Source organism: Vipera ursinii, assembly GCF_947247035.1.
Source record: "Vipera ursinii genome assembly, chromosome: 1".
NCBI classification, from domain to species: Eukaryota; Metazoa; Chordata; class Lepidosauria; order Squamata; family Viperidae; genus Vipera; species Vipera ursinii.
The window spans coordinates 53707950-53734185 of record NC_139512.1 but is presented as its reverse complement, the minus strand read 5'-3'; the positions used below and the strand labels follow the sequence as shown (position 1 = coordinate 53734185).

Sequence of the window (26236 nt, the reverse complement as noted above, 5' to 3'; positions counted from 1 at the left end):
TCTACTGAAAATAACAATTTTCCAAACCAATGTTCTTCTGCTTCATTTGCTGGGACTTTCTCCAAATTGATGAGGATTCTACTTTAATTGTAGTCTCATGAGGAGCTGGAACACCCATTTTTCCTAAGTTTCAGTCAACAGCATTCCTCCCAAGTGCTGCTTCCTGGATTTAAACCAGTTGGACCTCTCTTTTTCCAGATAGGGAAGATCTGGAGTAAGGTGTGCATAAGCAGAGCATGCATCTCTCCCTCAAGGAAAATGGAAAGCAGGCTTTCATATTGTGTGTCTGAGTTTGCAGCTTGTGTGATAGTGTCCTTTAGCCAATAACCAGCTCTCAACTATCTTTGAGTTGTCCAAGATTGGTACATTATATCCTAGAACAAGTTTCATGAACAGTATTGCAGCATGAACAGAATAATAATACAAAATCTAAAATGAAATTCTCCAGAAAATAGACAACTGGAGGGGCTTTGGAGAATCAATTATGAAGTTACAAATTATATCATTTATTTGTGAATAAATATCTGACTAAAATCTAGAGCGATCTGTGAACATAACAGTCCAGAGACTTATTACCATTACTGTACCCACATTAGATCTTCAGGTTTTTTTTCTATCATGAAATGTTTCTCTACAGGAGATTTAAATCTGAGACTCACTGAGATGCAGTTTATTGCCATGTTCCAAATTTTCTTAATTGTCCAATTGCCCAACTTGTATTCACTTAGTCTGTATGAACATTAACAGATAAAAGGTTATATTTCAGAAGGAGTTGGGAGGGTAGGTGTTAAGAAGTAACATTAAGCCTTAACGGAGATATTCTAATTCTGGTACCCAGATCCTTAATTGGAAATTCCAAACAAACCTTCATAAATAGTTTGAATTAGGAATTTAAGCCACACAAGCTCACCACCCAGAACGTCTCTCATCTTTCAAATATGCAAATGGACCAGGACAATGTCCCTTTTGAAGTGCACAATATTCTTTCCTATCAAAAGTGATACTTTTGTGGAACTTTGTCACAAGTCCAGATTTCCTTTGCTCCTTCCTTTACAGCCCACAAATTTATCCTGGAAGGCCTTACAAGTTTCTAGAGAACATTTGCCAAGGCATTATTGAATACACATCATAGTTGCAATCCGGAAAATGCCAGGCTTAGAAATGACATGAATATTGTTTCTTTGTCATTGTTTTTATTTAATTAGCTTTTGTTGTATTGTTACTGTGCTTATTCACCTTGATTTGGTTTATTATAGTTTATTTGCTCTTAAGCTTCTATTTTTATAATTGCTCTAAACTCCTGTGAGTCATGAGTTTTGGCAGTAGATACATTTAATAAATAAATACCTTCAGCAGATATAGGCTGGAATTGTCCCATTTTAAAAAACGGTTTGAAAATCTAGATGTGATTTTAAAAAAGAAAAGAAAGTGCCTTGAATTGTATGAGTTCTGGAAGAGATTTGAGTTCAAAGCTGATCTCCAGGAAATAAGAGTTTGTCCTCTGTAACTAGTTTGCTTGTTTCAGATTTAAAGCATCAGTAAAATCTCATGGGGTTTTTTTTCCAGGGGAGTGAAGGAGCTCAGACTAGCTCAGAGATGCTTTCCCCACTTTCTCTGATACTTTATGAATTATGCCAGCAAATAAAGTAAATTAATGTGAAAAAGAAAATGTGTAGTAAAATCAAAGCCTTATTTGTTAGGATATAATGTTGAAAGTATTAATAATAAAGGTGTTGAAATAGCAGTGACTGACAAATATAACTTTAGGTAAAGGTAAAGGTTCCCCCGCACATGCGTGCTAGTCGTTTCCGACTCTAGGGGCCGGTGCTCATCTCCGTTTCAAAGCCGAAGAGCCAGCGCTTGTCCGAGGACATCTCCGTGGTCATGTAGCCGGCATGACTAGACGCCAAAGGCGCACGGAACACTGTAGTCGTCCCTATTTTTCTACTTGCATTTTTACGTGCTTTCGAACTGCTAGGTTGGCAGAAGCTGGGACGAGTAACAGGCACTCACTCTGTTATGCAGCACTCGGGATTTGACCCGCCAAACTTCCGACCATCTGATCGACAGGCTCAGCGTCCTAACCCACTAAGCCACCGCGTCCCTTAATATAACTTTAAAGAAATGTGAAAAGGGACTTGAAATCGCAGATTTGGAAGAGGCCATATTTGGCCATCACGTCTAGCCTCCTGCTCAATCCAGGAATCTAGGATGGAGGGTGGTTCATCATTTGCTAAATAAATCTGGTGATAGGGAGCCTGACAACTTCCTGAGAAATTGCTCCCATTCAGCTGGAACCTGCCTTCCAGACATTACTCTGCACTCTGGAATGATTCAGAGTATACCTCGACAAAAGGGTATTTGAAGGGTGCCATCACACCATGCCTAGTTTCTCAAGGCAAAATAGGTGTACTGCCTTCATTTCTTTTCATATAATGTCACTTTCTAGCCTGTTTTCACTCTCAATTCCATCTTTACCGCAGTACCAATCTGTCTAAAATTGTAAACAATTTCAAGCTTTGGCCTTGCTCTTCATCCTACTCTTCACAATTCCCAGGTAAAATCACTTGTTGGAGAGTCAGTCCAAAACAGTTGAGCTCTGACTTTTCTTCATTTCCTATTAGTGCTTCACCATTTCTTTGAGCAATTAATATATTTATTATTTTTGTTTCCCACTTTAGTTTTCCTAACTTCTGTGAAATTCTGAATTACTGGTGTGTACTCTTCCTTGGTGACTTCTCCTTTCTCCATGCATCTTTTTTCCTTTCTGTTTTTCCATATCCTTAGCCATCTGGAAAACAGTTCTCCACTTAACAATAATAGAAAATGGTGGCTAGTTTCACATGTCACGTTAAACCAGAGATTGTTTTAGGCATGGTCATTTTAATCTATTTTACTTCCATGATTATGGAATAACTCAAGAGTTAATTGGTTCAGTGTTTAAATCAAAATGAAACTTATAGTTTTGTGGCTTGTTTTAATGCAGTGCATTATCTTAACTAATGATTGTAATATCAACCATTGTTCACTAGGTAATTTTTGAATTTGACTGTGGAACTTTTTATGAACTTCAATTACTGGTATGTGTGTAATATTCTGAACTTTAGTTAAAATAGAATAGCATCAATTGCTAACATTTCCAGGTAGGACTGGGGGGAAAAATCTGAAAACCCCAACACCCCATGGCAGTCTAGAACTAAATAGAACAAGTATTTGAGTCACTGCAAGGTAGACTCACATTGTTCTATGTGAGAAAATATATGAGAGTTATGTGCATGCATTTTAATCATCCCTGGTCAAGTTCCCAGGCCTTTCACAGCAATTACATCTAGGGCACCTTTAAAATCTTAAGGACTAAATGTAAGATTTTACAAATGGGATTTACAACAAATGGCATGCAAAGCCTATGTGGCTTGGGAACAAATTACATGCTGTTTCACCTACTCCCAACCAACCCACCTTGTGGTCTTAGCTTGTCAAAGGGCACCTTTTACAGATCCTATCATACATACAATACATTGTGCTTTTTCTCTGTTGCTGCTCAGCAGGAAGGAAAGCTTGTCTTTCTAGAACAGATAGCAGATAAGTTGTTATCTCATAAATTGGATTAATGCTTTGAGAGAAAATTACTATGAGGAAGGAATAAAGTTAATTAACACCTATCAGGGAGCCTATGGAAAGGTTAGTGTCACACCAAGAGAATTGGATCAACTTGGGTAGAAACAAAATAAGATTAGTATATTAAGTGGAATGTTTGGTCTCTATCTTCAAGCAAGACCATCTTCTGGGGAATATGATATTAACTGGAATATACAAAATATGCTTGTGATAGTTTTTTCAATGTTATTATTATAACTGGGACAATAAATATAAATAATAAATTGTGTTTTGTAAAGGTTATCTTCCAACAACTTCAGAAATATCTTCTTCCACTTTCTATAGCAATAGCTATATATTGCTCCATAGTGCTTTACAGCCCTCCCTAAGCATTTACAGTGTTAGCATATTGCCCCCAACAATCTGGGTCCTCATTTTACCAACCTCAGAAGGATGGAAGGCTGAGTCAACACGGAACCAGTCAGGATCAATCTGGCTATGGGCAGAGTTAGCCTGTAATACTGCATTTTAGCTACTGCACCTCATGATTCCTTCAATATTGCTTACATTATTCTGATTTTGTGTATATGTCTCTACGTGTCTGTATGTGTGTGTACACACACACACACACACACTGTGGAATCCCAGAATTTTTCTCTTCTCCCTGTCTACACTGTGTAGGCTTTTTTACATAGTGTCACCAATTATCTAAATATGCAACTATGCATTTTGGGAAGTCATTAGCCTACTTTATTGAATTTTCCATTTATATTCACAATGTTATCAAAGTTCTGCCTTGGGATGCTAGTTATTTGTTTTATAAAATCGCCAGTTGTATCTGCTCAAACTATGTTGTTGTGTGGAAATTGCAAAACCCACATTTCTCTAGTGTTTGAGGGTACAATTAAACTATATCTTTAATTACAAACATTAATTACTTTTTAAAGTGGATGGTTCATCTTCTCTCTAATTCCTAAGAACTATTCTACCTTTTTTAAAAAAGACTCTAGGAAATATCCCCAAATTTGCATGAAAAGCTTGTTGGATTAATTGCTGTTTGACTCTTCTGTAGTCGTGCTAAGCACTAAGTTCATCAAAGCAAACTCCCTAACCACATTTTGGAAAGAATTCAAATATTTAATTTTGGAACCTTGGAAAGAAACAGGAAATAATTTTGTATTACTTGTAGCTTGCATCAACCATTTTTTTAGAAAAAACTTTATGATTACAAATAGTGTACCAGTAATATTAAATAGCTCAAAATAAATATATGCTATTTGCTTAAAGAGTAAAATAGATGGATCCTTTTATTCTTCTATTCCTTCTCTGAGTGATTCCAAAGGAGCAAGTTAAAAGTCCCTGGTCTGGAGAACCTGACTAACGAGCTATGAACTTTGTCCATGCTTTCATTTGAAGGGGGAATTGGCCCAGTTTGTGGTTCAGGTTTGATAGAACTATTTGCATATGCAGAAATTCCACCCTGTTTATATGAATCAGTGATTTTTTTCTTTGACAGGGTGGAGACTCGACTCCTTAGCTAAGTCCTACTTTACAGAAAATTGATAGGGCTACCATAGAACAATATTATATTTGAAGGACTGTTTAGGTCAGTGACAGCGAACCTTTTAGAGACCAAGTGTCCAAACTGCAACCCAAAGCCCACTTATTTATCACCGGGTGCCAGGTGGGCATGGCTCACTGGGTGGGCGTGGCTTTGGTAGTCATGGCCAAGGTGGGCGTGGTCATCTCAATGTTGCCCGTGGGAAGGGACACTTGGGGGGGGTGGGCAGTGTTGAGGGAGATCCACAGGGTCCCTGGCAGGTGGGGCGATAGGCAGGAGGCTCGTCCTGCAGGGTGAGGCAAGGCAGGGCAGGGGTGCCATTGCCATGAGGCAAGGCAAGGGTGGGGGTAGCTACTGCCTGATACCATCAGCCCCCGCACACAGAGGCCAGCGAGTGCATGGGGGCCGACAGTGTCTGTCAGCAACCGCAGCCTGCCGGCTCCTCGACCAGCGCACTCTGGGGCACCACAGCCTGCCGCCAGCAGTTCAAAGAAGGATGGATGGATGGTCGACAGCTGAGGAGGCGATGCAGTGGGTCATGCCCGGAAAAAGGAGAACATGTGAGGCCAAGAGGGACAGGACAGAGGGAAACCAGACGTGCCGGGATGCATCTGGCCACGTGGGACCTCAGTGAGTTAGCAGGCGCTGGTTGAAGTGGGACAGTTGCCATCTCTGGGGCATGGCACGTGTGCCCACAGAGAGGGCTCTGAGTGCCACCTCTGGCACGCGTGCCATAGGTTCGCCACCACTGGTTTAGGTAATTTAAAAATAAAGAACCAGTAGAAGGAAAACAGGGCTTTGAAGGCCCATTAGCAGTTCATTCCCAAAGAATAGTCATATACTGTAGAATCAATTTGGCAGCTTTCTGCACCATGGGGAAATATATTGCTTTTCTATTTACATTACAGAACTGATTTCTAACTATGTGTGTATACAGATAAATAAGTGTTCTATCACTTGTCTAGTCTTTGGTTGAAGTGGAAGAGGCCAGATTAAGATTATATGGACCTACTGTATCTTTTCTGTTGAACAAAAGAACAGTGAAGATTACATGTTGTGTTGCTTTTAAAATGGAAGGATACAGTATGCTATATGTTTTCTATGCTTGGCTTTAGACTTTGGAAAGGAAATTGAGACATAAATGCAATAGATTCAAAACTCAAATCAGTATAGGAAAAATATTTTATTTTGAATACTGAAAATAAAATGATTCCTTTCCTTTAATTCCTTTTTAGTTATTTGAACTTGAGGAAGTAAAAAATAATAATCTTTACCCTTCATTTTCTCATTATGAATTGCAGTTATACATTTCCTCCTCTGATGTAATTCAGTTATAGAGAATGTAGAAAACAGCAAAACTGAAGTAATAAAACAAAGCAGTCATTGAAGTGCTTGATCAGTGAGCCTCAGCAATAAGGAAATGTATAAGGAGACCTGAGAGGTGCAAATCTGAGAATGAGGAAAGACAAAAAAAGGGTGTGGGGACTCTCCCACACTACAGATTTTTCATGTAGTTTCAGTTATGAGTCAATGGAAAGAGCCTTTGCACATATAGCCTTGGTGGAGCAGTGGGCTAATGCCTCCTTAAGTAACACCAGCTGCCTGCAATTAGTGCAGGTTCGCATCCCACCAGGCTCAAGGTTGACTCAGCCTTCCATCCTTCCGAGGTAGGTAAAATGAGGACCCAGATTGTTGGGGGCAATAAGCTGACTTTGTAATAATGCCGCTGGGATGTGTGTGTGAAAGCCCTAATAAGCAGGCATATACATAGAATGAAGGCTACTGCTAAGCTTGTAAGCCGCCCTGAGTCTTTGGAGAAGGGCGGGATATAAATGGAATTAAAATAAATAAATAAAAATAAATAAATATAGAAAGTCAGGTTGGCTTGGTGAATTGTATCTATTAAATAGAATAGAATAGAATTGAATTGAATTGAATTGAATTGAATTGAATTGAATTGAATTGAATTGAATTGGAAGGGACCTTGGAGGCCTTCTAGTCCAATCCCCTCCTTAGACAGGAAACCCTATATCATTTCTGACAAATGAAATTTGTCCTTAGTTCTAGGTTGCTTCTCTCTTTGATTAATTTCCATCCATTGATTCTTGTCCTGCCCTCAAGTGCTTTGGAGAATAGCTTGACTCCCTCTTCTTTATGGCAATCCCTGAGATATTGTAAGACTGCTATCATGTCTCCCCTAGTCCTTCTTTTCATTAAAGTAGACATACCCAATTCCAGCAACCGTTCCTTATGTTTTATCCTCCAGTCCCCTGATCATCTTTGTTGCTCTCATCTGCCCTCTTTTTAGAGTCTCAACATCTTTTTTACATGGTGGTGACCAAAACTGGATGTAGTATTCTAAATGTGGCCTTACCAAGGCATTATAAAGTGGCATTATAATGCCTTGGTAAGGCCACACAAATCTTCACAGCTTATCCTTAAAGTGGATCAGGATGACAGACAACAGTCTAACAATATCTAATAAGCTTCTTGGTTATATAATGACTTCAATTGGTCTGCCCTAATCTGACCAAAAATTTCTCATTATATTAGCCTCATATTTGTCCAGCGATTTGAGCATTACATGAAAGTAACTGATACAAGTGAAAAGTATCTTACTCTTTGATTTTATTTTGAAGTTGTTAATACTAGGAGTTTGTTCTTCTTTTAAGCTTTAAGATATAAAGCAACAGGAAGAAAAGCTTGAATCCATAAGGTTACATCATGCTTACATATTTGTTTTTAATTCCTATGTCCTTTGAGGAAAAAATCACTCTGGCAGATCCCAAACTGCTTTAAAAGAGCTGGGCTGAGACAGGTGGAGGAAATAGGAAAGCTGGAGGTCAAAAAGAAGTTCACCTACAAGGATCTCCTGGATTTACAATTGTGGTATTCAAGTCTTTTGTACCCATTAATATGGTGATAACTTCCACTGAAATCAGAAGTCTTTCGGTAATACATAATTACCATCGTAGTCTAGAATGTTAAAAGAGGTCACCTTAAAAGTCTGGAGCAATTATATGGGTTGAGAAGGTAAAAATATTTTTGGCATCAAAAAGAAACATGCTATCTCTTAATGTAACTCCTCTCAGCCTCTGAAAAATCCTCTGGAACCTTTGGGCGGTTCCAGTAAAACTAGTAGACTCCAAAGTCCCTAGAAGAAGGAAAGTTTTGGCCTAGTTTATGTGATTTCTACAGTTTTAAGAGTGGGACACTGGACGATGTATATATGTTTGCTTTGCACTTATATTATTTCTAATTTTATTTTGGTATTTTTGCATCAAACCTTTGCCACAAAAAATTTGGTGGGCCAGTGTGGTCCCATTGTCCAGGAGATTGGTGTGCTTATGAAGTGGAAATGAGTGTATTTTGCCTTTCAGACATTTGAAGGAGCCCTTTCACTCTTGTTTTGATATTTACACAGCCAAAAACATGTAGGTGGAAACTGAGGCATGTCAGCATGCCTTGGGGGTTCCAGGTATTGTCATAGGAAGTCTACAAAGTGTAGTTGTCCATTCCTCTTATGGATAAATGCAGTGCAAAGTGCATAGTGAAATAAAAAGTAAATGGGGTAGAACAAAACCAGAATGACTTAATTTTGTTTTGTAAAAATTTAATGGTTTTTTTACAATAACAGCCTTAGTGCCTGGTGTACAGCGTGTTGTCTTGGTTCATAATTTTTTTAGAAAAGTATATACAATTAATAATAGTTAATAAACAATAATAATTGATTTTTATATTTCCATAATTAATATATCAATTTATAATATATTTCCTTGATCTTCTCTTCACCCAGTAGTATTCTCCTTTTACAACATTAAACAAATATAATTTCTAATATTTGATATTTCCCATATTTAAATGATTAAATAAAAACATTTTCTTCCATGTGTAGCATTTTTTTTCTTATCAGCTTATGTTATTTACATAAGAGTCATTGATTCACCACGTTTTATTTTCATAAATCTTGTTTAAGCTCAATTTCTCCATAATATTCAAACAATTCTTGTTAATCATATTTTCCCAGAATTTAACATCTAAATATCCAAGTTTTCCATTTAAATATATCATCCCAGTATTTTCATCCTTCATATATTATAGAAATACTATACTACTTATCTATCATAACATCTATCCATAACATCTTTCTAGTCAATTTATATTTCACTTGTATTTGTAAAAGTTAGTCAAATCACTATATATCCTTTTTTCAGAGTTCTTATTAAGCCTGATTTCCCCTCAATATTTCAGTCATTCCTTAATCCTAAATCTTTTCAAACTTAATTTGTCTTTAAAATTTCCTTCACTTACAACATCCTAATATTTTTACATTTTGTATCTTATCAAAAAATACTATATTCTTATATCTCTTATCCCACTTATTCTAAAATTCCTTTATGGCCAAAGTTATTTGTTTATTTAGCCATATTCAAACAAGTGTTTAGTCATATAATATTCCATCTGGTAGGGCGAATCCTGTCTCTTCAGCCCGTCTCTAATCTTCTTCCTTTGCCTAATTGTTTTCCAAATTAATATTTTCAACTTATCCAGTTCTTGTATTTTTGTAGTTATTGTTAGGAGTAGAGGATACATGGTAGATAGGATGTATGCTTTTTGTCTCCAAAACAATGATTCTCCTAGAAGTGTCCATTTTGTTAAGTCTTCTTTCTTCTCAGGTATATTTTGACGTTCTAATGCATAAGGTATCTTTCAGGAGTAAATATTAAGTGTGGTTTTCTATAATTGTTTTTCTGAGTATGTCATATCCATGTTGTCTCCCCCTTTCAAGTAGTCTGTCATAAACGCCATAGTCTCTGTAATTAGCCTTGTCAAAAGCTAACCAAAACGCAAAATCCATACAGTCCAATTTTGTATAGTTTTTGTTTTTACATATATTTTTTGTAATCCACTGTAATTTTTAGTTGTCAAGGTGTCAGTAAAGTCAATGTTTTATAACAATTATTTCTTTCAGGAGTCAATTGTCAATTCAATATATTTAGTCAGCTTAAATCCTTCCTGTAACTTCCTTTCTCAATGATTATCATAGATCAAAGTTTTTAAACAGTTCATAAATTTAAACCACAATCAAAGTATTTCTTTTCCTTCAAACAGTTTCCAATCTTATATCCAGCCCAGTATGCAATCTCTTCTCTGTTCCTTAGCAACTATCTTCTTAAAGGTTATTAGAGTTCATGGGAACAGATTTTTTTCTTTGTTTCTTGGCATTGTCTTTAATGTGCTATATTCTCATTGTCCACTAAATGTCAGCAAATATTTATTTTCCAGCTCTTTCAGACAACAAGTTCTTATTATTTTTCTTTTTTTAATGTAATTCAATCAAAATCCTTTAGAATATAATCTTAGCAGTTTGTTTTAGTTTCTAAGTTTGATCAGATTGTAGTATTTTGAATTTAATTTCAATAAGGTTCTTTCCTCCTTAAGGTTAATTCACTGCTTCCGTCTACGGGGGAATGGGAATGTAGTCCCCTCCCCTCACTTTCGGAGGTTGTTTGCTTTGGAGATCTTTCCCAGGGACTGGTTGTATAATAAGGGAGAGAAGATCAAATACTCTCACCAGTTCCAAGCATGTTGTTCACTGTTGTTCTTGGTAGTGCTCTTGGACTTCAGCTGCAGTAGCTTGGGCTAGATGCTGGCATGTGGCTAGCCTTTCTCCTGTCAGGTTCAGAGGGCTTTCCCCAGATCAAATGAAGCAATTGCCATTGCTTCATGATCAATGGGGTGCTCCTCCTTCTCAGTCACCTCTCTGGGGCAACTTCGGACCCATCTAGGGTTCCCCTGGCAGGGTGAAATTAGCTGTGAGGAGCGGAGGTCCGCTCTCACACGCCATGCGCTACAAGCGCAAATCGGAAGGCTCCAGAATGACTTAATTTTTTGTATAGCCCATGTAATGCACTAATATTTTCTAAGCACTGAAAATCTGACAAAGAGCCAGCAACTTCCTGATCAGGGATAAAGAGCAACTATACTTCTGCTCAGTTCTGTAGTCTTACATTTTATTTCTAGTTCAGCATTTCCCTGAATGCATAATTACCTAGAAAGAATATTAAAAAGATATGCATGTACCTATTGCTCATCTAGCTAGCTAGATGATGGCTCTTAACTGACCTTAGATAATCTGGAAAAATTAAGTAGAGCTAGACTTGAACTTTCTTGGATGGGAGTATCAGTAAATTCCAAGACTATAATATAGACAGAAAGGTTAAACCTTGGAAGAACCCAGTGGCAAACAACTTCTATGTGGCTGCCAAGAAAATTATATAATTACCAGGAATCAAATTTGACTCAAAAGAGTCTTGGCTTTTACCTATTACAGTACAGTACTCGTCTGATGCTAGTCTTTGCTTTTGAGAAAATCTCTTATTGGCATCAGTGCAAAAGCTTTAGGGACAGATTCTCACCTGGCTACCTTCTGCCAGCAGGTAATAGAAGTTCCAGTTTAACTTGCACATCAAATACAAAACTGCATTTATCACATGTCTTTTAGTCTTCTGGCGTATTCTTCAGAATTCATAGCATTTACAGATCTGCTCTTTTTTATTTTTATTTTATAACATCTGAGGTATAACCGTGTTTATTTAAAACACCAAAGCGAAAGTGAAATGCATACAAAAGCTTTGTAAAGTTGCCTTGTGGCCAAATAAACAGAGAAAGAATTGCTGGAATGCTGTTTACAGAGTGAGGAGCCTGTAAGGCAGTGATGAGAGAGAGAATAAGGCTGAATGGCCAGCTGCTCCCCATTTTTTTTTCTAGCCACACCCACACTTGAGTCTTCAGTGAATGTCTCCATCCCCTGCACTCTCAATTCTTACTTTGAGGTTCTGCCACCCCAGGAAGGATTCTAAATGGAAAGACATGTCTTGACACGTCAGTAGCCCCAAATACAGTTCTTCATATCACCATTTAAAATACATTTACTCTATCCAGACTGCCAAAATCCACTAGTCTGTTAGTTGTCCAGATTTGGCAGCTCAGGCTTGGCACATCTCAAAGTTTTTTTTCTTTTTTTTTTTTGTTTTTTAATGGAAGCTTATGTAATTGAAAGTAACAGATTTCCAACCCAGTGCCCAGGGATTCATTGTCTCTAGGCAAGCAGACCTAGTTATAAAAGTGTCACCTATCAAGCCAAGAAGTCTTGTCCACTTTTCCTTGCTTGTGGAAAAAATCCTTAGCTGGCAGATTTGCTTCCCACTGCTAATGAGGAACCTGCAGGAGGAAGATTCTTCACCCTATGGAGCACATACAAATATATGAAAAAATATATATAGTAAATGATTTGGTGGCTGTGAGACAGTAAGCCATGGTATATATTTCCTAAAGTAACATGGAGATGTTTTTGCAAAGGACAAGAACTGTTCTTGTCCTCTTATGCTTAACGGCCAACTTAATATTTAGGCAATAGCTTTGTTTGCATATGGATTGTAAGAAAATCCATTGAAGCTTATTTGAAAACCAGCTCATTAGAATGACAGATTGTTTACAGAACTTTATTTTCCTGTCCATCAATTTACCTTGGTGGTGTTCAGCCAAGCAACAATTGCAGTTATATGGAAAAGCTGCTTATGTTCACATCAGCTTCCTCTGCATTAATCAAGGATTCTTCTATTTCATTGCTAAGGAATCAGAGAACAAGCAACAGATTTAGCCAAATGTTTGCACTGAAATTATTGTCAAGAAAGGAGCAGGATACCTTTTCTGGGCTCAGTTGAACTCCATCTCTCTCATACACATTCATACCCACAGAAAGCTCTTTTCTCTAATGCTGGATATTGCAGTTCTTATTTCAGGGAAAGACACTTTGCATATGCTTTTATGACTTTCTGTTCATTACTTCTGCCTTCCATAGTTAAAGCCCAATATTAAAAACAAATCCAGCTCATCATAATTGCTGGTGAATATATTGTCATTTAATCTGTGAGTCCTCTCTTTGTCTAATGTCTGTTGTCAAGGTAAGTTGCCAAAGGTTTGGGGAAGAGACAGGTCTAATCAGATCAATTTTAGTTGGGATAAGTGAGACTCAGAAAATGTGGCCCAGTGAGTTTGTCACATAAATTTAGATCTGACTGTTTTAGTTCACACACATTACCCTACATAAAAGGGACGTGGTGGCTCAGTGGGTTAGGACGCTGAGCCTGTCGATCAGAAGGTCGGCAGTTTGGCGGGTTGAATCCCGATTGCTGCGTAACAGAGTGAGCGCCTTTACTTGTCCCAGCTTCTGCCAACCTAGCAGTTTGAAAGCACATAAAAATGCAAGTAGAAAAATAGGGACCGCTACAGTGGGAAGGTAACAGCGTTCCGTGCGCCTTTGGCGTCCAGTCATGCCGGCCATATGACCACAGAGACGTCCTCGGATAAGCGCTGGCTCTTCGGCTTTGAAAAGGAGATGAGCATCGGCCCCTAGAGTCAGAAACGACTAGCACGCATGTGCGGGGAAACCTTTACCTTTACCCTACATACCCTATCATTGAAAAAGTTTGTAACTTTAAGGGCTGCAGGGTGAATTGGGCAGCATCTGGATAAGTTGGGGAGAACAGTGGACTGTTCCCTGGAACATAAATAATTAGCATTTTCAGTTCCAAAACATAATGTGTGCAAAATAGTCTACATGCTAACATCCATGTCAAAAAATTAGTGACATAATCTGGCTTTTGTCAGCAGTAACCCTTATAAGCAAATCAATACTCTTTATGAAATACATTTAGTTGTGTACTGAAACGGGAATTATTGGGAATTAATATATCTTAACCACATAAAGCCCACTGTACTGCTCTGGGCACCTATTGTTCAGACAATTCAAAGCAGATTCATGGTCTCAAAGTTTAGGAAGTGTGTTTTCTTTAAATGTTATGCAGTTATAGAGCTTGAAAATGTAAGAATAACAGAGTTGGAATGGATGTTGGAGGTCTTCTAGTCCAACCCCCTGTTGAAATAGGAGACCCTATATATCATTCTGGGCAAATGGCTGTCCAGTCTCTTCTTAAAAACCTCCCTAAATGGAACATCCACAACTTATGGACTCAAGCTGTCCCACTGATTAATTGTTTTTACTGTCAGGAAATTTCTCCTTAGTTCTAGGTTGGATTTCTCCTTGTTAATTTTCCATCCGTTACTTCTTGTCCTGCATTCAGCTGCTTTGCAGAAGAGGTTGACCCCCTCTTCCATCAAATATTGGAAGACCATCATGTCGCCCCTAGTTCTCAGGTAGACTAGACATACTCAGTTCCTATAACCATTTATCATATGTTTTAGCCTCCAGTCCTCTAATCATCTTTGCTGCACTTCTCTGTACTCTTTCTAGAGTCTCAATAAACTGGGCATAGTATTCCAAGTGTGGTCTTACCAAAGTCATCTCTTTTCTGTATTTGATTTTATACACCTACACTAATCTACATACTACCCTGAACACTATTTATTCTCTTACATTAATTTGTAAAAAAATGTTTAAATAAGTGGCACAAATTTAAAAATATATTTGCTTTTTTTTTTGTTATCTGGTATGAATTGAGAGCCAGTTTGGTCAAGGCCAGGAGTTCTAGGCACAAAGGCACCTTAGGCACACAGCTTGCTAGATGACCTTGGACTAGTTATTTTCTCTCAGTCCTAGGAAGGAGGCACTGGCAAAGCACCTCTGACAAACTTTGCCAAGAAAATTGCAGGGACTTAACTTGTCCAGGGAGTTTCCAAGAACTGGAGGTAATTGAACAGAAAAAAAAACATGAATTGTAGGTAGAGTGCTTTTGAGAACTGTTTGTGAAACTCTAAATCTGAACGCAGGATCAGTCTGTTTAATCCACATTAGAATCTTTATGAAAATATTCTTAGACCACTTTTTCTCAACTTTAAGATGCATGGACTTCAACTCCCAGAATTCCCTTCCTAGCATGTTGCCTTAGACCAGGGGTATCAAACTGCTGGCCCGTGGGCCGTGCACATCATGCAAAAGCCATGCCCACTCCATTGCCAGCAATGGCAAAACAGTCCCGATATGTTGCACGATGTCACATGATGTCGCGAGTTTGACATGTCTGCCTTAACAGTCTGGTATACATACAATGAATCTGGTGATTATATAAATATAATTCTGAGGCACGCTATTTATTACCTGAATCAATTAGGGTTCAGAGTGGCAAACAACACAACTGGTATAGTCCTCACTTACCATCCAGAGTTAGAATTGGCATCTCTGTTGCTAAGCAATCCTGTCATAAAGTGAAATGTGACCACATCCGACTAAGCATGATGTCACATACCCACAACTTTCAACTTCCTGCCAGCTGGTTTGTTGGAAGCAAGCTGTATAGATTGTAAATGACAGTCACATGACTGAAGTATGCTGTAACTGTTACAATGTATGCCAGTTGCCAAGTGCTGAATCACAATCACATGACTGCAAGGATGCTGCAATGGTCACAACTTCGAAGACTGAGTCATAACTCTCCTTATTCAGTGCCATTGCAACCTTGAACACTCATTGAACAAGTGGTTGGTAAGTGAGAACTGTTGTTGTTGTTGTTAGCTGCGAAGTCGTGTCCGACCCATCGCGACCCTATGGACAATGTTCTTCCAGGCCTTCCTGTCCTCTACCATCTTCTGGAGTCCATTTAAGCTCACGCCTAGTGCTTCAGTGACTCCATCCAGCCACCTCATTCTCTCTCGTCCCCTTCTTCTAGAAAGATTGCCCTCAATCTTTCCCAGCATTAGGCTCTTCTCCAGTGAGTCCTTCCTTCTCATTAGGTGGCCAAAGTATTTGAGTTTTAGCTTAAAGATCTGGCCTTCTAAAGAGCAGTCAGGGTTGATTTCCTCTAGGACTGACCGGTTTGATCGCCTTGCAGTCCAAGGGATTCGCAGGAGTCTTCTCCAACACCATAGTTCAAAGGCCTCAATTCTTTGGCGCTCATCCTTTCTTATGGTCCAACCTTTACTGCCATACATTGCAACTGGAAAGACCATAGCCTTGACTATACGCACTTTTGTTGACAGGGTGATGTCTCTGCTTTTTAGTGTGCTGTCTAGATTTGCCATGGCTTTCCTCCCGAGGAGCAAGCGTCTTTTAATTTCTTGACTACAGTCCCCATCTGCAGTAATCTTGGAGCCCAGGAAAATAAAATCTGTCACTACCTCCATTTCTTCCCCATCTATTTGCCAGGAATTGAGAGGCCGGATGCCATGATCTTGGTTTTCTTAATGTTAAGTTTCAACCTAACTTTTGCACTCTCCTTCTTCACCCGCAACAAGAGGTTCTTTAGTTCTTCTTCACTTTCTGCCATTAGAGTGGTATCATCTGCATATCTTAGATTGTTGATATTTCTCCCGGCAATCTTAATTCCAACTTTTGATTCATCTAGCCCTGTCTTTCTCATGATGTGCTCTGCATATAAGTTAAATAGGCAGGGTGACAGTATACAGCCTTGCCGGACTCCTTTCCCAATTTTGAACCAATCAGTGGTTCCGTGTCCAGTCCTCACTGTTGCTTCTTGGCCCGCATATAGGTTTTTCAAGAGACAAATAAGATGGTCTGGTACTCCCATCTCTTTAAGAACTTGCCACAGTTTGTTGTGATCCACACAATCAAAAGCTTTAGCATAGTCAATGAAGCAGAAGTAGATGTTTTTCTGGAACTCTCTAGCTCTCTCTACCCCTTCATGGATTACTGCCTTGTCATGGCGAAGGGGCTTGCGTAATTCAATGAAACTATGAGCTATGCCGTGCAGGGCCACCCAAGACGGACAAGTCATAGCAGAGAGTTCTGACAAACTGGAGAAGGAAATGTCAACCCACTCCAGTATCTTTGCCCTGAAAATGCTATGGACAGTACCAAAAGGCAAAACGATATGACGCTGGAAGTTGAGCCCCTCAGGTCAGAAGGCGTCCAATATGCTACTGGGGAAGAGCAGAGGGCTAGTACTAGTAGCGCCAGAAAGAATGAAGCGACTGGGCTAAAGCCGAAAGGACGCTCAGCTGTGGATGTGTCTGGTGGTGAAAGGAAAGTCCGATGCTGTAAAGATTTTTTCTCCATGGGAACCTGGAATGTAAGATCCATGAATCAAGCCAAGCTGGACGTGGTCAAACAAGAGATGACAAGACTGAACATCGACATCTTAGGTATCAGCAAACTAAAATGGACAGGAATGGGTGAATTTAATTCAGATGACCATCAGGTATACTACTGTGGGCAAGAATCCCTCAGAAGAAATGGAGTAGCCTTCATAGTCAATAAAAGAGTAGGAAAAGCAATACTGGGATACAATCCTCAAAATGACAGAATGATCTCAGTTCGAATCCAAGGCAAACCATTCAGTATTACAGTAGTCCAAGACTATGCCCCAACCACCAGTGCTGAAGACGATGAAATTGACCAGTTCTATGAGGGCCCTACAGCACCTTATAGAACTAACACCAAAAAATGATGTCCTTATCATCATGGGGGATTGGAATGCTAAAGTAGGGGAGGGGGTAGGAAATATCCTCATTTCTGGACAGAAGATGTTTCAAAGGGGGGGCGCTGAGGAGATCTGTCATCTGTCCCATCCCCTATGGATCTAGTAGAGTGGTAGGACCCTTAGTGGGCTTCTCTAATACTTTATACTGGCTGGGCAGATTCTATCTTAGCAGGCATTGCCTGATATTACCTGGTACAACACCATGAAGAGCTTTAAAATATATGATTAGCAATTTAAATTGGGTCCAGGAACCTTCCTGCCACATTTTGAACTAGCTGTAGCAATGTAGCATGCTAATTGTCTCCAATGATAGTCCCACATACAGCCTGTACACTTCCCTAACTAGAGTGATGATCAGGATGTGAGTGACCATCACCAGGGCATCTAGTCAGAGTAAGATAGGGGCATAATTGGTATAGCAGCCAAAGATAAGTAAAGACTCTTCTTCCCATAAGAGATTTCAAACAGAGTCTTCTTTCATCAAAACTGCTCAAATCACATATGCAAACATTACCTCTCTTTGTCATTTGTTCCTGATAATCAGCAGAGAAGCTCAGAACTCACATCTTGTTAAGCAAAATGTGGATTTGGATCTGCTCTGAATTGGCTGAATCAGAGGAGAATTGAAAATTTTCTGAGTTTTTAAGACAAGTGTGATCCATCCATAACATTGGTGATAATTGCTTTCCTCTGCTTCTTATTGCGTGGGAAGAGAGATGCCACAATCAGATTAAAAGGCCTGTTCATCTTCATGCAAATAAAACTATCTGGAAATTTTGCTTCTAAATGAGAATGGCATTTGAAATTCCTAACTCTTGAATGTGCTTTCATATGACTTTTTACAACAATTGTATATATTTATTAGAAAGGAACCAAATATATTATTTTTTTTGTCTTCTTGACAGCTTCAATTTCTGACTGTGAAAAAGAAAGATGTCATTAGTTCTGTCTTCTGATTGGAAAAATATTAGAAATGCATTGCTTTTTTTCACTAAATCAAAATGTTTCTCTTCCTAATCAAATATAAATTTCTAAAAAAGCCGATGTTCTTGGGGCCTGACCTTTACCAAAGCTCTTTTTCATTTCTTCTTTTTTTCATGAAAATCCAGGAGATTCAATACATCTGAGCACTGAAAAAATAATCAGTTAAACATTCTTGTTGACTACTTGCCAGAACTATAAAGTTGTTATATATTTTTTTTAAAAAAACTTTAATTCAGAATTATGACCTAATTAAATAAATCTATCTAAACCCATCATTTAGCAGAGGGAAAAAATCTATTTCTTCTACATGAAAAAGAATAAAGTCAATTTAGATAAATATAAGTGCTTCCAAACATCTGCTATTCAAAGTACATAACTCACATTGACACCAAAGGTTGGTTTGTGTTTTGACTGGAAGCATTTGATATTATTTTTGTCTGCAAAGGAAAGAGTTGTGCAGCATCCAAGTGGTGAGATATTTGCCTTTTAGGCAATCACGATGGATTTGGGACAAGGAGAAGACTGTTGTGTTTTTTTTAAAAAAAAAATCACAGTGAAAACTACTTGCTTTACTTTAGGAATCTTTGAGGTATGAATTATCTTCATGTGCAGATCTTCCAAAAGAAAATAAAGAGAAGCAGAAGAAAATAATAAAAAAATAGTTTAAATCTGTTAGACTCTCTTTTGTTGGGCACAGAATTGTAGTCTGTCATGTCTGTTGACGCTCAGTTTGGATGGAAAGACATTTTAAAAATAAATCAATACCATTTAAGAACACCCATGGTCTGCTTGAGATCTAGTATTCAATGCATTCAGTACATTTCCACAGTATTACCCCAGCATCATTGTTAATAAGCATCATTAATTTCTTTTGCTAATGGCATGATTTTAAGTATGTGTCTTCTACACCCCTCTGGGGTCAGTGGGATTTACTGCCATGTTGAAAGGGTAGTTCATGCAATCTTGTTAGAGTAACTATTAGAAGCAGTTTATACAGGCATTTCCCATGGAAGGCTGCATATGCAGAAGGGCTGCCACTGGCAGAATGGTGTGAGCAGCATAGAAATTCTATGCACAAAACACAGGAGCCAGAAGATGAAGAAAGAGGTAAATGAGGGAGAACTGGATTGGCCCATGTGCAAATAGGACTATAAGTACAACATCTTAACTATTTAAAATTTTGGGTAGTTTTCTAGTTTGATCAATATCAACATTAAGGTGCTTAAGTTGCATATATTTTGGACTTTAATCTTTAATTTTCCCAATCTCCAATTTAAATTTATTTTCTTGTAATTTAAACTAATTGTTTCTAGCCCTGTTTTCTGGAGCAACTCCAAGGAGTTCTATTCCATCTTCTACATGAACTGTCCTGTTTTCCTCTAGTCTTCTCTTCTGACGTTAAATCCAACACATCTAATTATTCCTTCTCTGTTTTCCTCCCAGTTTTCTTATTATCTTGATTCTCTCCTTTATACCAACCATATTTTAGATGCAGCAGAATACAGAGGGATAATGACTTACCTCAATCATGATATTATTTGTATCTGGTAATGCAACCTAGGATTGCATTTGCTTTGCGATCTACCACGATGCTTGCCCTTTAGAAATGTTTTGAAGACATGGAAATGCCAATAAGAAATAAAACATTTCCTTTTTTGAATGTACCACTGCCTAATATGATCTCCACCTTCTTTACTTCTAGTCTAGTTTGTACTTTGTCATCTTTCCCACTAGTATCTCACTGTTGTTTTATAATTTTAAGCAAAGCAGTCAGAACAAGGTTATGTTCGCATAAGAATGTAACAACAAACTTTGCTAGTGGGCACACAGTTATTAATTTCACCTTTACTATCCCACCCCTGACTAGTGTAGCTACTAAACCGTGGTATGTGGTCTGAATACAGGACATGTGATTGATTCTGGTTATAACTACCCCCAGAAAATAACCAACTACATACACGCAGTACTCATTCTAAGTATTGTTCATCCAGGATAAGATATTTACTATAAACAGACCACAGTCAAAAGAAGAAGCTACCAATTCTGTTTGCATTAACCAAGCATCACAATGGGGGGGATTACTTCCCACAAAATGCTTAGAGTGACATGTATAGCAGCTATTTGTAAAGTTATGTAAAACCTTTGAAACCAAATATTCATTAGGAATAAAAAGCGAAATGAAGTTGCACACATGTAGATAAAACGGTGCAGGTTTTTTTCCCTCCACTTTTTCATTTCTCTCTTCTTTTCTTTTCCCTTTCTATTTTTTTATCTATTTCTTAAGAAATATAAAAGTGTGACAGGGCTTATATAGAAAAAATAGAATTAAATCTACCAATGTAAATGTAATTAACTGTTGAGAAAATTGTCACCAGTAAGAATATTTAGAGTTTTAATTACCGTATTTATTAGTGGGGTTTTAGTTTAAATTCAGGGACTTAATTTAATCTTAGCTTTAATCGATTTTAACTTTGTATGTTATGTATTTTTAATTTTTAATTTTTCCCTGTAAACCGCCCTGAGTCCTACGGGAATAGGGTGGTATAAATTTTTTTAAAAAAAACTACTTAGGAGTGGGAAATAAATTGAAATAAGTACTGTAACATGATTTATAAGACAACCAAAATGACTAATAAAAAAAGAAATATTATATTAATATGATTGTTACTCCTTTGGAAAAATATATACTTAACTGTTATTTATCAAAATAATAAGAATTGTCTTAACCTAATGTTTGCAAAAAAGAATACTTTGGGAAAGGGGAAATCAACTAAAATTAACATATGGAATATAGATTATAGAAATTAATTGTTAAAGATTGTTCCACAAATGTTAGCCAGACAACACATTGTTTACTAATTATTGAGTGATTTATGCTGTGTTAAAAATTTTATATGTGTGTGTGTGTGTGTGTGTGTGTGTGTGTGCAGTTTACAACACTGGGTGCAGTTGGTCAGGGTTGAATAGTGAAGTCTTTGGTGCTCTCTAAGCTTGGTTGTTTGCTTACAGATGTTTAATTACCTAGCTAGGTAACATTATTTGTGCTAGTGAGCAGGGGGGGGGAGTTATTCCCTATTTATATTCAGTACAATAGCCTGCCTTGTCAGTATTGTGGGAGTACAGTTCTCTCCTTGGTAGTTCCTTAATTAGGGTATTGTTTGCTTCCTGATTTTTTGTCTGGTGTTAATCTCTGCTTATCTGGGTGTTAGTTCCTGGAGAGGATATGTTCTGATCTTTTTGTTTCCTTCTTAGTTTTTTATTCTCTGTTTTGAATGGTGTAAATGTGGTTTATCTTTATGTATCTATTGATGTTGATTTGCCTGAATGCCAAACTTCCAGAAAATCTTTAACATTTTTTGGTATTTGCCTGGTCACAGTCTCCCAGCTGAAACTATAGTTGAGTCTGCCCATATGTTGGGAAATTAAGAAGCTTTATCTTCTAACTGCTACTTGATGTTCATGGATATTTTCTGCTAGTGTTCTGCCTGTCTGTCCTAGACAGTGGCTGTTTACACCACCACCAGATCTTAGGAGCAGAAAATCATCAGGACAACTTCCACTCCACCCTGTACCCTAACTTTGCAGCTGATACTGCTAAATTTGTACTTGGTTGCATCTCCTTCCCGCTGGCCTATGTCTTGGTTATACATGTCAAATCAGCACTTTTAGTCACAATAAAATCATGCAACCTGATTATGCAGTTTGAATTAGAAACAAATAGGAAACCAATGTAGTTTCCACAGTATTGGTGTTCTACAATAATTCTGGGCTGCTGAACTTTGTACTACTGTATTTATAGTTTCTTGGTGATCTTCCAGGTAATCCCATGTAGGCCATATCTTCTACTTCATAAACCGTAACAACTGGGGCCAAAAAGATGCACTTGGCCACAGTTATCACATGCTGTTCTAGCAGGAGTTGAGAGACCTCAGACTATGCACCAGCTCTTTCTGAAGGATACCATCATTCTTTTCTTTCAGTAAGACCCCCAGAAATTAAAGTTCAGTTAGATGGCTGAATGTATCTTAGACTAGAGGTCCCCAAACCTTTGGACACCAGGGACCAGTTATGTGGAGAGAGGTTTTTCTAAGGACCAGAGGGGTGGTGGTTTTGTGTGCTGCCTTCATCCCACAGATGGGGCTTTGCTTGTTTGTGTGGTCCAGTTGCTGGCACGGACCAGGGGTTGGGGACTTGTCTTAGACTTCATCTTGATTGTTTAATTCCTTGGTGCATGCTCTTCATGGTTGCCATCTTAAATGGCATGAGACAGTTTGTATAATGTGTATAAGCTGTTTTGTTTCATTTTATTTCAATATGCCATATGTAATAGTATGTCTTCTCAATTTTACAATTTACAATAGCTATATTTTCAATGCATATGTTGATATTTTAAAATGTGTTTCCCTTCTATCACATCATGATCTCATTAAGCTACATGTTATTTTTCTAATACTTTGCACTGTGGTAAGCATTCCACTTCCATTTTATCCTTCCATGATTGCAAAACTGTCCAGCAAGAGAATGACCAATAATCATTTGAAATCTGAATCAGTGCAATATTCCTTAGAATGAATGTGCACAATTACTAAGCAACTGGGTATTTTGACCATATTATCATTTTCATGCATGTTTTCCACCTCCAAGTTGTATAAACCTGAACGTTTACTGGATATAAACAAAGCAGGTGATGTGTATTTGTGTAATGAGGAAGGGTGTGGCCCAAGGAGATGAGCACCCTATATCAAGGTGTGCATAATCATTTAGGCATAATTATTTCCTCAGAGAAAATGGACCAAAAAAGAGATTTAACTGACTCTGAAAAAGTCAACAATTATAAAAAGTCTTTCAGAGGGATGCAGCACTCTTGAAATTGCTAAGATATTGAGGCATGACCACAGAACCATCAAACCTTTTGTTGCAAATAGTCAACAGGGTCTCAAGAAACATGTTGAGAAAAAAGACGCACATTAGCTGCCAAAGATTTGAGAATAATCAAATGTGAAGCTACCAGGGAACCATTATCCTCCAGTGCTATCATATTCCAGAACTGCAACTTACCTGAAATACCCAGAAGTACAAGGTGTTCAGTGTTCACAGACATGGCCAAGGTAAGGAAGACTGAAAACCAACCACCACTGAACAAGACACATAAGTTGAAATGGCAAGACTGGGCCAAGAAATAGCTGAAGACAGATTTTTCAAAGGTTTTATGGACTGATGAGATGAGAATGACTTGACAGACCAGATGGATGGGCCCATGGCTGGATCAGTAACAGGCATAGAGCTCCAGTTTGATTCAGATTAAAGATGAACTAGTTGGACCTTTTGGGGTTGAAGATGGACTCAAAATCAACTCCCAAACCTACTGCCAGTTTTTAGAAGATACTTCCTTCAAGCTGTGGTACAGAAAAAAGTCTGCCTCTTTCAAGAACACCATGATTTTTATGTAGGACAATGCTCCATCTCATGCATTGAAGTACTCCACTGCATGCCTAGCCAGTAAAGGCCTTAAAGATGAAAGAATAATGACATGACCCCCTTCCTCACCTGACCAAACCCTATTGAGAACTTGTGTGCCCTTCTTAAATGGGAGATTTATGGTGAAGATAAACAGTACACCTTTCTGAACAGTGTCTGGGAGGCTGTGGTTGTTGCTGCAGAAAACGTTGATTGTCAACAGATCAAGAAACTGACAGACTCCAAGAATGGAAGGCTTATGACTGTTATTGAAAAGAAAGGTGGCTATATTGGTCACTGATTTTTTAAAAAATGTCAGAAATGTTTATTTGTACATTTTGAGTTGTTTGTTTATTATTCTCACTTTAACTGTTGCAAATAAATGAGTGAGATGGGCAAATTTTCATTTTTTATTTAGCTGCATACTAATTCTGCACACTAATAGTTCACAATAATTGTGCAACATAGATATTCTCCTAGGAAAGCCAAAACCTCATTTTCACTTTTTGAATATTCAGGTTTGAGGTTTATTAACATTTTGGATTGACCGAGAGCACTGTAATTGTTCAAAAAGAAAATTAATCCTTCAAAATACAACTTGCCTAATAATCGTGCCCACAGTGTATACCTGCATGTGTATGTACACGCACACACACACACATATACATACCGTTTCCTTTACTTAATGGGATTCTTTCCTCGTTGCAGTGCAAACGGCTGGAGCAGGAGCTTCATCATATGAAAGAGCAGAACCAGACTTCTGCAAACAACCCTAGACATCTGACTGCTAAAAACAATCAAGAACGTGCTCTGAAGGTAAATCTCCATTCCTTCTAGCAGGCAAATTAAGGTTGTAAGCCCTGGGTGCCAGCTTTCTCTGCTGCATAGATCAGTTGTGTACATTTCAGCAGAAGTGAGCTGTGCTGTTTGCCAACAACCTCTTCTTTAAACACAAATACAGCACCCTTCTGTTATGGTATTATTTTGTGCGCTCTCTCTCTCTCTCTCTCTCTCTCTCTCTCTCTCTCTCTCTCTCTCTCTCTCTCTCTGCATGAGAGAGCAAGTGTGTGCGAACATAAGAAAATAAAACAATATTCTTTTCAAATTTTGATCAGCTATCTTGTGTTAACGAACATTAAATTGATACAAACTCTTTATAGCAAGCAGAATTGCAGATCTATAATATTTGGAGAGAAATTCCTCTTGTTTGTCCAGTAGTGACTGTATTTTTAAAAAGTATCTGCCCAAAATATTACATGATGTATTAGTAAAATTATTTACTTATTGTATTAGTAACGACATTGTTGATACTGATGTTTGCAAATAGGTAGTTGATGATTTCCTCTTTCCAGTTCCAGGTTAAAAAAAAAACACCTTATTGAAAAAATAAAAGGGAGGAGATGGATAAAAAGGAGATGGAGCAAGAGGTGTACCTTACTTCCTCATTAGTGCCCTCAGGGAAGAGTAAAAGCCTTCATTTTGGGGATGGAGTTTCTAAACAGAGCTTTCACTTTGGAATTTTAAAATATTCTTATAACCAGTTTTTATTTTACATTGTAGACGAAGTTGTGCTTGGCTTTTTTTTTCTTGTTTGTAGTTCTTGGGAATCCTTAGGAGGAAAAAGCAGGATCTAAATCTTTTCAGAGACTTTTCGATCCCAATATTTACATTTTGTTTTTAAAAGACCAAAAGAGGGAATTCCTAATTCATCTTAACAAGGGTAAAGAAAACAAAAGAAATCATTGTCAATTGGCCCATAATTTTTACCTCAATTCCTATTCATTTCTAATGTTTAACTTTGTTTTTAGTAGATTAGCATACTTGCTTTAAGTTTTAGAGGTAAATATAATGTTACCTTTGTTTTACTTTTGAAATATGAAATAGGTATCTCTTTTAATAAATAGATTGTACCAACTCATAAAACTGAGCTTATTTTTCTGACTTACTCTTAAGATTTGAGCCCAGGCAACTTTCATGAGGCAACAGAGATAAAGCTGCTTTCTGCTTGGTTGTCATGGGAATGTTCAAAAACCTCTTAGATGAGAGGGAAATTTAGGCAGCTGTCAAATAAAATGTAGTTCATCACCAACTGTTTCATTTGTCTGTAGCTTTAATTCTTTCATTATCAAAATCATGAGTCACTTTTTAACGTTAAAAAACTGTATTTGCTACTTTGATT

The 26236-nt window shown here is 37.8% G+C and overlaps 1 protein-coding gene across 6 annotated transcripts in view; it reads left to right on the top strand.

Annotated features, from left to right (window-relative positions):
* MIPOL1 (mirror-image polydactyly 1) overlaps positions 1-26236 on the top strand; it is a 196080-nt gene that overhangs the window by 88579 nt on the left and 81265 nt on the right. For all 6 annotated transcript variants that reach the window (XM_083361027.1, XM_083361030.1, XM_083361031.1 and 3 more), the window contains one exon: positions 24766-24873. In XM_083361027.1, coding sequence (XP_083217153.1) covers positions 24766-24873 — 108 coding nt within the window. The remainder of the gene's footprint in view (positions 1-24765; positions 24874-26236) is intronic.